The sequence below is a fragment of the Macrobrachium nipponense genome, chromosome 15, assembly GCF_015104395.2.
Source record: "Macrobrachium nipponense isolate FS-2020 chromosome 15, ASM1510439v2, whole genome shotgun sequence".
Taxonomy (NCBI): Eukaryota; Metazoa; Arthropoda; class Malacostraca; order Decapoda; family Palaemonidae; genus Macrobrachium; species Macrobrachium nipponense.
Window position 1 is genome coordinate 64,151,727 of NC_087208.1, and position 12,615 is coordinate 64,164,341.

At 40.0% G+C, this 12,615-nt stretch overlaps 1 protein-coding gene across 5 annotated transcripts in view; it reads right to left on the reverse strand.

The window, feature by feature from the left end:
- Window positions 1-7,048: 7,048 nt before the first annotated feature.
- LOC135195020 (activating transcription factor 7-interacting protein 1-like) overlaps window positions 7,049-12,615 on the reverse strand; it is a 249,497-nt gene continuing 243,930 nt past the window's right edge. For all 5 annotated transcript variants that reach the window (XM_064221318.1, XM_064221317.1, XM_064221316.1 and 2 more), the window contains 2 exons: window positions 7,753-7,919; window positions 7,049-7,597 (listed from right to left, as the gene is read on the reverse strand). In XM_064221318.1, the coding sequence (XP_064077388.1) occupies window positions 7,493-7,597; window positions 7,753-7,919 (272 nt within the window). In that variant the 3' untranslated portion in view covers window positions 7,049-7,492. The remainder of the gene's footprint in view (window positions 7,598-7,752; window positions 7,920-12,615) is intronic.

Below are 12,615 nucleotides of genomic sequence, written 5' to 3' on the forward strand. Positions count from 1 at the left end.
ATTTACAAGCTTACTAACAAAGGTAAATGCAGAATGGTTTCTCCTATTCACATAACAAAAGTAAAATCTTACAATGCGTGAACTGGGGAAACAGTGATGTAATGAAAATACTTGCTGGCCAGTTTTTAGCAGCTGTCGGAAAACAATGCTCGAAGCGATGGCTTCACAAAAAGAGAACTGTAACTTCCGACGTCTTCTTGACTCCGTATTGCAGAAAACAATGTCTATTCTTGATACTCGAAGGGCAGGAACTCCTCGAAACCTCTTGTAGAACGTTTCTTCTCTCAAGGCTTGCTCAACGTCAAAATACCTCGGTCGTTCTCTCTAACTGGACAACTTGACTCATAATCATAAGTAAATGGAATATATAGGAATATAGAATTCAGGCCTAAGGCCAAGCACTGGGACTTTTGAGGTCATTCACAGCTGGAAAGGAAATTGAGAGTAGGTTGGTTTTGAAAGGTGTAACAGGAAGAAAACCTCGCAGTTGTGCTGAAATAATTGTTAGGAGAGGATGGATAGCAAGATGGAAGAAATATAATATAAATGGAGGTACAGTAAATGATTCCATACATAATGGTCCGTATTCTTACTCGACCTTTGTGTTAGAATCTCTTTTGGAGTTGGGATGATTCCAGTCTTGACAGCATGGATTCCTTCGGATCCCATACAGTGTCTTATTCAGCAAGTGTTTTTCATAGAAAATGAACTGGTGGCCATATAGGAGATGATGTTGCGTCTGAGGGATTGCTTCTGCCAACCTAACCTGATCGAGGCCGTTCCCGTCATCATGTCTGAGGGGCAGCTTTGGCCTCCCTTTCCTCATAGAAACTGTTCCTGATGTATGAGGGATGACCCCTGGCCCCATTCATGTGGCCGGGACTGCTTCCCTCAGAGCAGCATTTTTCACGGTGGCGTTATATGACTGTTCTTTGAGGTACAATATCATCTCCTCTTTCCACAAATCCACCGCTGCCTTGATCTATCATCAATTCTTTGGTCTTTGGATTTGCTCGAATGTATTCTATGCCTCCCTCTCCCTCAACCTCTCTTGATGACTCAGTTGTAAAGTCGACTGGAGTCATTTAAAGTTTTTGTAACAAGTATTTGACTTTAGTACCAATCCATTTATGGGGTATACAGAGAACTAAAAGTGTGCCAGGTAAACATCAGAGCTAGGATCAATTCTCTTCTTATTTCGAGTCCCCTATTCAACCAAGTTTTGCAATAGATTCGAGAGGTACCAATGATTTCTTTGGTCCATTTGGATAAAAAAAAAAAAACATGGAAGGCATCCCTTTCAAGTAAGGTCAAGAAGTAGGAATTAGATGCCTAGACTGCTTTTCTCCCTATGCAAGGCCACCAGTGGGGAGTGCAATTAGACTAAAGGATCATTTTTGGTGACTGAAATCTGGGTAGTAGATGTCGTTTTGTAGGAAATCAACTTCCCTTCGAGTTCCTACCATTCCTATTTAACTATCTGGTCCATGTTCACAAGTTGATTCCAGTTTGTTGAAGTTTCCTCTCCGGGGAAGTTAAAGGTTATATACTGTATGAATATGTTGTGGAAATTGTACAATCCAATTCCCAATTTCTACAACCGTCCCTCTCTCATAGAGAAGATGACAGGTAATTAGAAATCAGTCACAGATCTTTTCTTCCCTAACCCATTTTAACAGTCTGGTTAAAGACAAAAACAAGACATTCCGTACTTGCAACCATCAAGGAGTCAGACTTGATTCCATCATGTTTGAATGGTATTTCCGAATACTTTCCCATCAACCTTTTCGCAAGTTCCTCTGCTTCATTTCTGAGGAGACTTCTTCATACCTCTTTACAGCAGATAGCTCCATGCCTCTCTCTATTGTATGTTTCTTGCTCTTCACCTTGGCTTCGACTAGGACTCACTCATTCAGGATACATTCCCCGATGTTTAAGCATCTCTAGGACAGGACAAACTTCTCGGATTTCGTTGCATGTTCCAGAGAAGTCCAATCTCTCATCCAAGCGTGAATAATTATCTGCAAGGTTAACAGATACAACAGCAAGGTTGTCCTTGTCCTGGCAGGGCTAACCAGCTCAACAGTTGCAAAAACCTTGCTTGTTCACCTGTCGTCACTGGGGAGGCCGGTCCTTCATGGGCAGTTTCTCCTTCATTCACTTTGTGCAAATTGAAGGGGCCTTCAACAATGGTCTTAGAAAAGTGGGACAGGACTTAACCCAATGATTAGATGATAAATATCTCCTTGGAGTGTAGCTCTGGAGACTTAACCTAACCTAACTAATCCTAGCCTATCCTGACCTAATCTACACTTCAAAGGGCTAGGTTGTGTACTTAACCCAACCTAGCCTAGCCTAACCTAACCTTCATTCTATGCCCTCATAATATGGGCAAATTTGTTCTGGAGGGACTAGGGTTACTCACTTTTACAGCTCTTGGTGATCTTCCCATCACTGGAGGTAACTTCATGATTGAAACCCAAATGGACAACAGCAGCTGTCTTTCAATAAAAATGACATTTTTTAATCAATATGTATTTTCATAGCTAACATACCCGACTTCTTAACAACAGGATAATCTTCTTGCGCCAGCTGGAAACCAGTTAAAAACAATTAATGATTGTAAAGCAAGGAATGTGTGGCATCTGGCAACTCATACGTATACAAGGTGGAAGCTGGTCACCGACCAGGCATAGGATCTCCTGACGCTTTAGTCTTTCTTTGACAGCCTTGAACAGTAATCACTTGCACTCTCCTTCCCAAGCTGGTTGCTAGGTTTGCTCATGATTCTTTGTTTTAGTGTGTTTGTGTGTGTGCCTTGTTTAATTACCATGGAGTCCTCCAATTCTTCTAGACCTCGTCAACACATATGCCCGGGCATTCAGGGATTTCCGTGCTCGAGGTTTTTGGCTGCTACCTTTACAGACCCCCATACCACATGCAGTAGGTACCAATCTAATTTTTGTACTATTACTAATCCTTGCCTGGAATGTCGTTTCTGGCTTGTCACAGTGGAAGGTGTTCTACAAGAAGAGGGAGCTCATAGAGTATCTACTTGTCTTTTTGGGAGGGTTTCTTGCCTCTTCATTTGCACAGTTCAGCATCCCCTTCTTCCAGAAGCGTTCCCCCTTGTGTCAGTTGTACTAGTCTCCTTCCTCTTCTTCTTTTGATTCGTCGTTGGAAGTATCGGGAGTTATGCAGAATGAGATTGTTTAAATGTAGCTCCCTCTCCCGCAGGATATGTTCTTTCTAAGAGGGAAGCGGCAGTGCCTCAGTGGCATGATCGTTATGGTCTTGACCTGCCAACTCAGTGGCCAAAAGTTTGATTCTCAGGCATTCCACTGAGGGGTCAGAGCTGTGTATTTCTGGTGATAGAAGTTCACTCTCAAAGTGGTTTGGAAGTCATGTAAAGCTGTTGGTCCCGTTGCTAAATAACTACTGGTTCCATGCAAAGTAAAAACACCATACAAGTAAGCAAACAAAACAAACAAGAGGGAGGAGGCTATGCATTCTGCTTCCTTTATTTCAGATTACAAATCAACCAAGATGGCGGCTGTTTGGGCATCTCAGGCCTACAGGGTACACCCTCATTGGCTGTCCTACTCTTGCACTTCTTGGCTGCTTGTCTCTCCCCCCTTCTCCAGCAGTCCCCCCACCTCCAGGCCTACATGGACCAGGTCCTCCAAAGGGAGACCAGAGAGGTCCTTAAATGCCATATCCTTCCTCCTCTTCTCCGCATTTGCTATCTGGTACAAGTAACAAATGAGAAGTACTGAAGGACATTCAAAGGTATGTTCTTTCCACATCCAACACTCGAGGCACAGTCCTTAGCTGATGGGTTACAAGAAGCTAGCATCAACAGTAACTGTCCCACCCATTTAATATGACAAATGTTTTTAATCAATTTGTGTTTTTAATAGCTAACAAACCTGGTCTTAACAATAGGATATTTTCCAAGTGCCAGCTGGTAACTGGTTAAAAACAAATCAGATTGTATGCAAGGAATCTGTGAGATCTGGCAACTCCTGTGCGTACAAGGTGATAGCTGGTCAGACACCATGCACTACCTCGTGACATCTTTTAGTCTTCTTAACCACCTTTCTATGTACCAGCTCCTGCAGCCCACAGGATTAAACCTTTGAGTGAAGGAGACAGGAATATTCTTTCGCAATAGCTTCCATCGGTGAGGAAGGCGGCCAAGCCTGAGGAACAATTGTGATGCTGAAAAAGAATCATACAAGGGCCATGCTTGAGTTGTGATCCTTCCAAACAAAGAAGTGGATCCTTACACAAGAATGGCCACCAAGGACCTTGCCACAAAGCTTTTACATTTTAGGAGCCCACAAAGAAATAGGTGTATTAGAAGGCCTGCTTTAAGCTTCAAAGCCAAAAGTAGAGATCCAAGGAAAAGCATAAATTACTGACTTACAAATACTAAGAGGTAAATTATCACTGAAAGGTGAGAGCTTGGACCAAGACTCTTAACTCAAATTCACAGGGCTGAGAGACACACAACCCTGAAAATACTGTCCTTGGCAGGTTTGTCATCAGTTCCCAAACAACAGCAAACTATATTTTAAGTTGAAACTACCTTTTGATTTATATAGACTGGGGCAACTAAGGCCATTCAGCGTTGAAACGGAAATTGACAGTAAAAAGTTTGAAAGTTGTAACATGTTAGGAGAGGGTTGACAGTAAGATGGAAAAATTCTCTATGAACGGAGGTACAGTAAAAGGAATTAAATTACTTGCAGCTAGGAGTCGAAGGGATGCTGTAAAGAACCTTAACCCTTAAACGCCGAAGCGGTATGTTAAAATTCATCTCCCGTATGCCGGCGGCGTTCGTGAGTTTTCAAGATTAAGAGTTCATTTTTTGGGCAACCATCAGAAATGAAAAAAAATATAATTATCAGATATAAATATTGGGATATATGACAGCGCAAAAAAAAATTTCATAATTGTATACAAATCGCGCTGTGAGCAAAACGGTTAAAGCCAAGTTATTTTTTTTCGTTGTATTGTACACTAAATTGCGATCATTTTGGTATATAACACATTGTAAAATAATCAATGCAACACAGAGAAAATATTATCACAAAATGATGCATGAATTCGTAACGCGCGGACATAAAAAAAAAGCAGTTTTCAAAAATTCACCTTAAATCGAAATATTGTGCTAGAGACTTCCCGTTTGTTGCAAAATGAAGGTAATTGATTGAATATTACTAGACTGTAAGTGTTGTAGCTTACAATTGCAGTTTTCGACCATTTCAGTAGAGTTAAAGTTGACCAAAGGACGAATTTATTCTATATATCGTTATTTATATGAAAATATTTCAAAACTGATAAAAGCTACAACCATGGGTTGTTTTTAGGTGTATTCTACATGAAATTGCACACATTTCCATATATAAAACTTTGTGGGTAATTTAAAATGGTGCAAACATTACGACAATCGGACAAAAAAATTTCTGATTTTTTCGGAAGAGTTACCGCGCTGACGTAAGGAAAAGTTTATTACTACATAAATTCACCATAAATCGAAATATTGTGTTAGAGACTTCCAATTTGTTGCAAAATAATTACTAGAATGTAATAGTTTTAGCTTACAATTGCGTTTTTTTACCATTTCGGTCGAGTCAAAGTTGACTGAAGGTTGAAATTATGGCACTTATCGTTATTTATATGAAATTATTTCAAAACTGATAAAAGCTAAAACCGTTTTTTTTTTTTTTTTTATTCTACATACATGAAATTGCGCACATTTTCATATATAAAATTTATGTAACAGCTAATTTAAAATGGTGCAAACATTAAGACAATCGGACAAAAAAAAATTTGATTTTTTTCATTAGTTACCGCGCGGATGTAAGGAAAATTTTTTTTTTTTTTTTTTCATAAATTCACCATAAATCAAAATATTGTGCTAGAGACTTCCAATTTGTTGCAAAATAAAGTTAAATGATTGAATATTACTAGAATGTAAGAGTTTTAGCTTACAATTGCCGTTTTTTTACCATTTCAGTCGCATCAAAGTTGACCGAAGGTTGATATTTTGGCACTTAATTATATGAAAATATTTCAAAACTGATAAAAGCTACGACCATGAGTAGTTTTTTTTGTGTTCTACATGAAATTGCGCACATTTTCACATACAACACTTCATGTAACGGCTAATATAAAATGGTGCAAAAATTCTCTGTGACTAAATAATTTCCGAGATTTGACGCAGATGCTTTTTAGTGCGAGAAGAAAGAAATTCACGCTTACGCGCCTGGTTAACGATTGTAAACAAAACAACGCCTTGATCTGTGAGCTCCCAGCATCCCCCAAGGCGCATGATTCAAAAGTTTTCGCCTAGTAGGCCTATAACTATTTTTCCGCAAATTTAAAAAAAAAAAAATTTATCGACGTACCACATGTCCAATCGGCACCCAACAGACAATTTATATAGACATTTAATACGTCCAATTGGCGTTAAAAGGGTTAAGTAATGCCTGCATTGTATTGAATGAGATGCATTGACGGCAGTAACCACCATGGGGAACAACCTATTAGGAACCTACAAAGGATTAGAGGTGTACTAGGAGCCTGAGGCTCACAAAGGATTAGGTGTACAAGGTGGCCTGCTTAAGCCTCAAAGCCAAAAGGAGGGATCTAGGGAAAAGCAAACGTTATTAACCGACTAACCAAATCAAGAAAGTATCACTGGCATATTGTGCAACTTGGATGTGAAGTACTAGCCAGCTGATAAGACCCAGAGGGGCAATGAACAAGTTCAGTGCCCGGTCTAAAAGCTTAGTTATCCAAGGTGTGCTTGGGGCTTGGAAGAGTTTCTACTGCAGTGTTCTTGGGAGTGACTACCAGAACAGGAACAAAATTAATTATAATCTACTTGTTTGCAATTTTAAGTCATGTTCATACCAATGAAAACCAGTATTACATGTCTGTATACACTACAGCTTTCTTATGTTGATACTACTGGCCTTCAGTATTACTTGGTATACGTTAAATGCGTTTCAACTTTAAAGGTGAGAAAAAGAAAAACTCAGACTATAACATTTAATTTCTTAAAGCTTCATCCTCCAAAAGCATGCACACACACATACACACACACTTTTATCTTTCACACATACAAGATGTAATAAAAAAAAGAACTAAGAATCTGATAAATATAAGGTCAAATAAATTAAGACCTTAAGTTAAATTACATATTCATATATACATTTGTACAGTTAAATGTCTGATGACAATCTTATGAAAATGGACTTGCATCTCAAGAGTGCATTTTGAAGAATCAATTTTCTTCGGTTTGATGAATTCCAGCTAAAATAAAGTACTTATAACACAGAAAATAGATACAATGATCATGACTTAGGTAGACTGAAATTCTTGACATGAAATCTGTTTCTATACTTTATAATGGCAAAATCCCTTGTAGGGAAGTGTCAATGGGATGAAATGTTATAAACATGAATGTATATCTGGTAGTTTATTTTTTCTCCAATCTAATGCTTCTGGGTTCAGAGAATGGTCCAAGGCGGCTCCTGATATCAACAGCACGTACTGCAAAGTGGTAGACATGTCCTGGCATGAACTGCAATAAGAAAATTATTTCATTAGTATACGTACTACTATTTCATTGAGACTGGTCTTAAGTCAAAAGAATGAAGTCAACAACTAGTATGCATGACAAGGTTATTTCTCATTATTGTACAGAAAATAAGTAAAAAGAATTCCATACCACTTTACCTGAGTTAAAGTGCAAGCCATTGGCAATTCTAAGGCCTTCACACTTCCAACTTTTTTCCATAAACTAGGATTGGGAGGAGAATTTCCTTCCTGATAAGCATACAGCTGGTAACTAGCAATAGTTTCATGGTCTTCATTTCTTAACATTGTCCAAGACAAGACAATACCTATAAAGAAACAGAGGAAAAGTATAAATATAAGGATTTCAATTAAAAATCACACCACAACATGAGCATACTAAAGTCTAGCTTCAAAATAGGGAGGGTGGTCACATGAGAACCCAATTTCATCACAGCAGAATATGGAATACATAAATTTACATTACAACCCCTAAGATGTGGGACATTTAATTTTGTAGATATAATGGAACAGATTCTTTCATCCACATTGCCTCCAGTGATCCCTTCCTCTAATTTTCATAAACACATTCATCTCTACAGGATAGAAGAGAGAGAGAGCCAAGTCTCTCAGCTCCAGGAAGTACAATGGCAGAGTTCAGCTGTGAAAGACCCTTATTAAGTACACACTGCAGAAGCTGTCTTCTCAACATAAAAGTATTACCCTATTTACAAAAGATTTGTTACTAGCTCAATAATTAAGAAAATTTTTTAAAATAAATTTGTAATTATTCTTCACAGCTAAAAACCTGAGGACCTAAAAATAAGAATCTAATTGCGCCAGCTAGAAACCGGTCAAAAACAATCAAAGATTGTAAGCAAGGAATCTGTGGCATCTGGCAACTCATGCATATACGAGGTGGAAGCTTGTCGCCGACCAGGCATAGAACCTCGTTGGCGCACTAGTCTTTCTTTGACCGCCTTGGAAGAGTAGTTGCTTTTGCTCTCCTCCCAAGCCAGTTTCTTTGTTTGCCCATAACTTCTTTATTTCAGTGCACGCGCACGTGTGATTGTTTTGTATCATGGAGGGCCACTGACTCTTCTAGGCCTCATCAGCGCGTGCCCGGGCATTCCAGGATTTCTGTGCTCCAGGATTTTGGCTGTTAACAATGCAGGTTCCCATACAACTTGCAGTTGGTACTGATCTAATTACTGTACCATTACTAATCCTTGCCCAAAATCTCGTTCCTGGCCTAAGTCGCAGTGGAAGGTGTTTTACAAGAGGAGGGAGAATCGTAGTTTCTTCTGGGTGTCCTTGGGTGGGTTTTTCGCCTCCTCGTTTGGACGTCTCTGTTTCCCCCTCTTCCAGAAGTGTCCTCCCAGCCTCAGTTGTACCACCGTCTCCTTCCTTTTCTTCCATTGATTTGTCATTGGAAGTATCGGGAGTTGCACAGGATGAAATTATGTTTAATTTAGCCTCCTCTCCCATGGAATCTAATGTCCCTCCCAAGAAGGAGGCTTCTCCATCGGTTTCTTTTATTTCAGAGTCAGAATCAAACAAGATGGTGGCTGTTTAGGGGTGTCTAGACCTACGGGGTTTCCCCCTCCTAAAATGGCACTCTCTCAGATTTCTAAGTGACTTGTATACCCTACAACAAGCCCCATTGGCAGTCCCCCCCCCCCTCCTCCAGGCCTACATTACTTTGAATCTCGTGTGCTGCCTCCTAGCAGGACACCTGCATCAACATAAGATATATTCTGGGTCGCCTCTTATCGCCCCTCCAGTGATCCAAGACAGAAACTGTTTTGTCACTTGGTTAGATGAAAAGGAGTTTATTGCTTAAAGAAATAATATTGGGCAGATAAGTCAACCACACTTCATCCGTCTAGACCCTCTTGCCAATTCCAGCTGGGAAAAAAGCACATAACAAATAATAGTAAAATTTGTTCTTGCATAACTCTTCCCAATGTAGAGCAAAAATGCCTTTGATCTAATGTATTCTTGCAAAGACTGCTATGTAAGGTTAATCTTGGGATTATAAAATACTACTGCACTTCACATGGTTTCAATCACATTTCAGATTTTATACCAATGCATTTCTGGCTGGGGTGGATTACAGATGGCTATTCCTTCAGTTCTCTCTCTCTCTCTCTCTCTCTCTCTCTCTCTCTCATATGATTGTTCCTTTTTTTCTCACTCATGCCTGCAATGTCCACATAAGGTAAATGGCGACTACTACGAGATTCACAGCCGGTGTCCTGGTGTTTTTCCAGAATAAAATTTTATCAACATACCAGACAGAGATGACACTTTGTCACAGGGTATCTTACATCCCTGCCTAATTTTATACTGTATTCTGTATTACGAAAGTTGCATAATTCGGGTAATTATAAGAGTAACACCGACTTCTTCAGTACCTTGCCAGCAAACTCAGAGGAATGTCTTTCGAAGATATAATGACTAACTTATGGCGACAATAACTTACCTCCTCCTCAATGGATAATTGGCTATTTGTGAAAAAGTCAACACCTCTGGCAACAATGAAATACAATCAATACTCCTTGTTTACACTTTGTAATAGTGGTGGTGGTGGTGGTGGTAGTATATAGTATGCCATGAGGTCGAGTGCTAGAATGCTTAAGAAAAGGGTTTCAACAAGTAATCTGAGAAATTACTTTCTATCATTACCTCTCCATTGAAAAATTATATAATTAAAAATCAATTAACAAAGTGAAGAAAACTTTGGCATTTGTCATAACTCCTTTGATATTTTTCCTAATATGACAGTGATCCTAGGTTGCAAGTGCACAACTTAGGCTTGGCTACCTAAATGGTGAAAGAAAGAAGTTCCACCTCCTTTCGACTTAAGTTTTCTTCATGGCCTATACTCCAAAACCTCACTCAATGAGGAGGTCTGAATCTTAGTTTATGAGATACCTATAGCAACCAATTCTACTCCCAACAAAAAAGCGCCCTGTGCGATCAGAAACTGAAACTTGTTTCATGGCTTACCATCGAGAGGAATGGTTCCTCAGTACTAAAATGGAAAGGAACGAACTAACAACTTGTCGACGAGAAGAGTTTGGTCAATATTCTTATAGGAACAAACCAAATTGTACAAAAAGTATATAAAAACAAGGGAATTGTTCGTTCTCATGGTAACCAGTCACCATGGTTCTTACGAACGCTTTCTATGCCAGTCACCGTTTTCACAGTCGCCTCCTAAGACCGTCATAGTTCCTACATTTGTTATAATTCTCATGGTCTTCATAGTCCTCATGACCATCATAGCTCATGGCTGTCATATCTCTTATGGCAGTCATAGTTCTTCCAGTCGTTATAGTTCTCATGACTGTCATAGTTCTTAAAGCAGTCATGGTTCACAACCTAGGCTATCACTGGACCGTTGACAACCTAAATGGCAACCATCTAGAGTAGACTGAGCTAATAAATACTGCTTGAGCTCTCATCTTTGGAGGGATGTGACAGTCCCCAGCTCGAAGACGAAGAAGAAATAATTCCTCTCCACTTGGCATGGGGATCTATTAGCCTACCCTTATTCCAAAATTTAACAGGAGCACGTACTGGCATTGCCGCGGTTTACCCTACAAGAAAATTCAAGATCATGACGACAACGATTCCTGTCTTCCGTCTCGCGTCTTTTCAATTTCGCTTCAAAAACTTCCAAATTTCTCTTCAAGTGCTCCCGAAATGAAAGCGTAATTATATAGTCGTCACTGAAGACGAGAAGCTGGCAGCTGTAGGCTGTCATGACTGCCACTATTTTGATAGCAGTTTTGGCTAAGACGTCATCGCGCTTCATGGAAATGTGAGGTTGTTGATGGTACCCTTGTGGCCAGGACAAAGAGACCTAAAAATCTGTGCCATTGTTACATTTTACAAGGATGTGACAGTCCTGCTTGAAGATGATGAAACTCTTGGCACAAGGATCAGTCACAAAGTCACTGATTCAAGCGTTCTCCATCCTTCACAGCCGCACTAGACCAAGCTTCCATCAGTCACTTGTTCGACATTTACAACTACTTCTTGTGCTTTCTTATAATAGGGATGTAACAGTCCTGGCACGAGGATGGAGAAGAAACTTCTCTTGGCACAAGTCGGCCACGCAGTCCCTATTCTCCAACTATTGGCTGGAGAACGCACTGGCATCAACGTCACCAAAGCTTGTTGACGCCTAAGCAGAAGGAGACAAGAGGAAAGACTTGCATCTTTTCCACTAATATGTTTGTTATTCTCCTGACACAATTTCTCTCAAAAACGTGCGCGTCACCAAATCAGAAAGCGTAGTTGTACAATACTCATGTACATCGAAAAAGCGAAAATGGAAGCACGTCTCCGTGCAGGCCGCAGCTGAGACATCATGGCAGGCGCCATATTTATGACGTCACCAAGCATCGTGAATGTGATGTCCGCACTTGACAGGAAGCCCAAGACTGCTGCTGTTATTCCTGTAGGCATAGCAACCTTAACTCAAAAGGCTAAGGTGTTGTAATATCTGCTTCTCTACAAATGTCGATGTATTAGACCTCCATTCAGTGCATATCATGGTAGAAGGGACGTCATATAGTAAACCAACTGCCCTTCTTGGGTTGGTACTCCTGATAGGCCTAACGCCGATCATACACCCCCTTCAACTATGCCTCCGTATATGGAACGAAAACAAGATGGCTATGCAAAACCCCTCCCCGCAGGGAAAGGAGCACAATTAGTCAAAATTACTTCCCAAAGCACCTCCTGGTACATCCAAGCTTTGAATTCAAATTAGAGCCATATGGTATATGTGAAATATCCAAAGTACAGTTGGCAAATTAACTGGATCTGAACAGTTTCTGCACCTACGATCTACTACAAGTTGTGTGTACTCAGACATCAAAAAAGGTAAAGATAATTTTCTGCTTCCAGTGATATGCAGGAAATCTCGAAGCATGAGAAGGCAACATGTTTGTAAAATCACCCAGAAATTCCACATACAACAGATTCAAAACAGACTGGGGGCAAAATAAA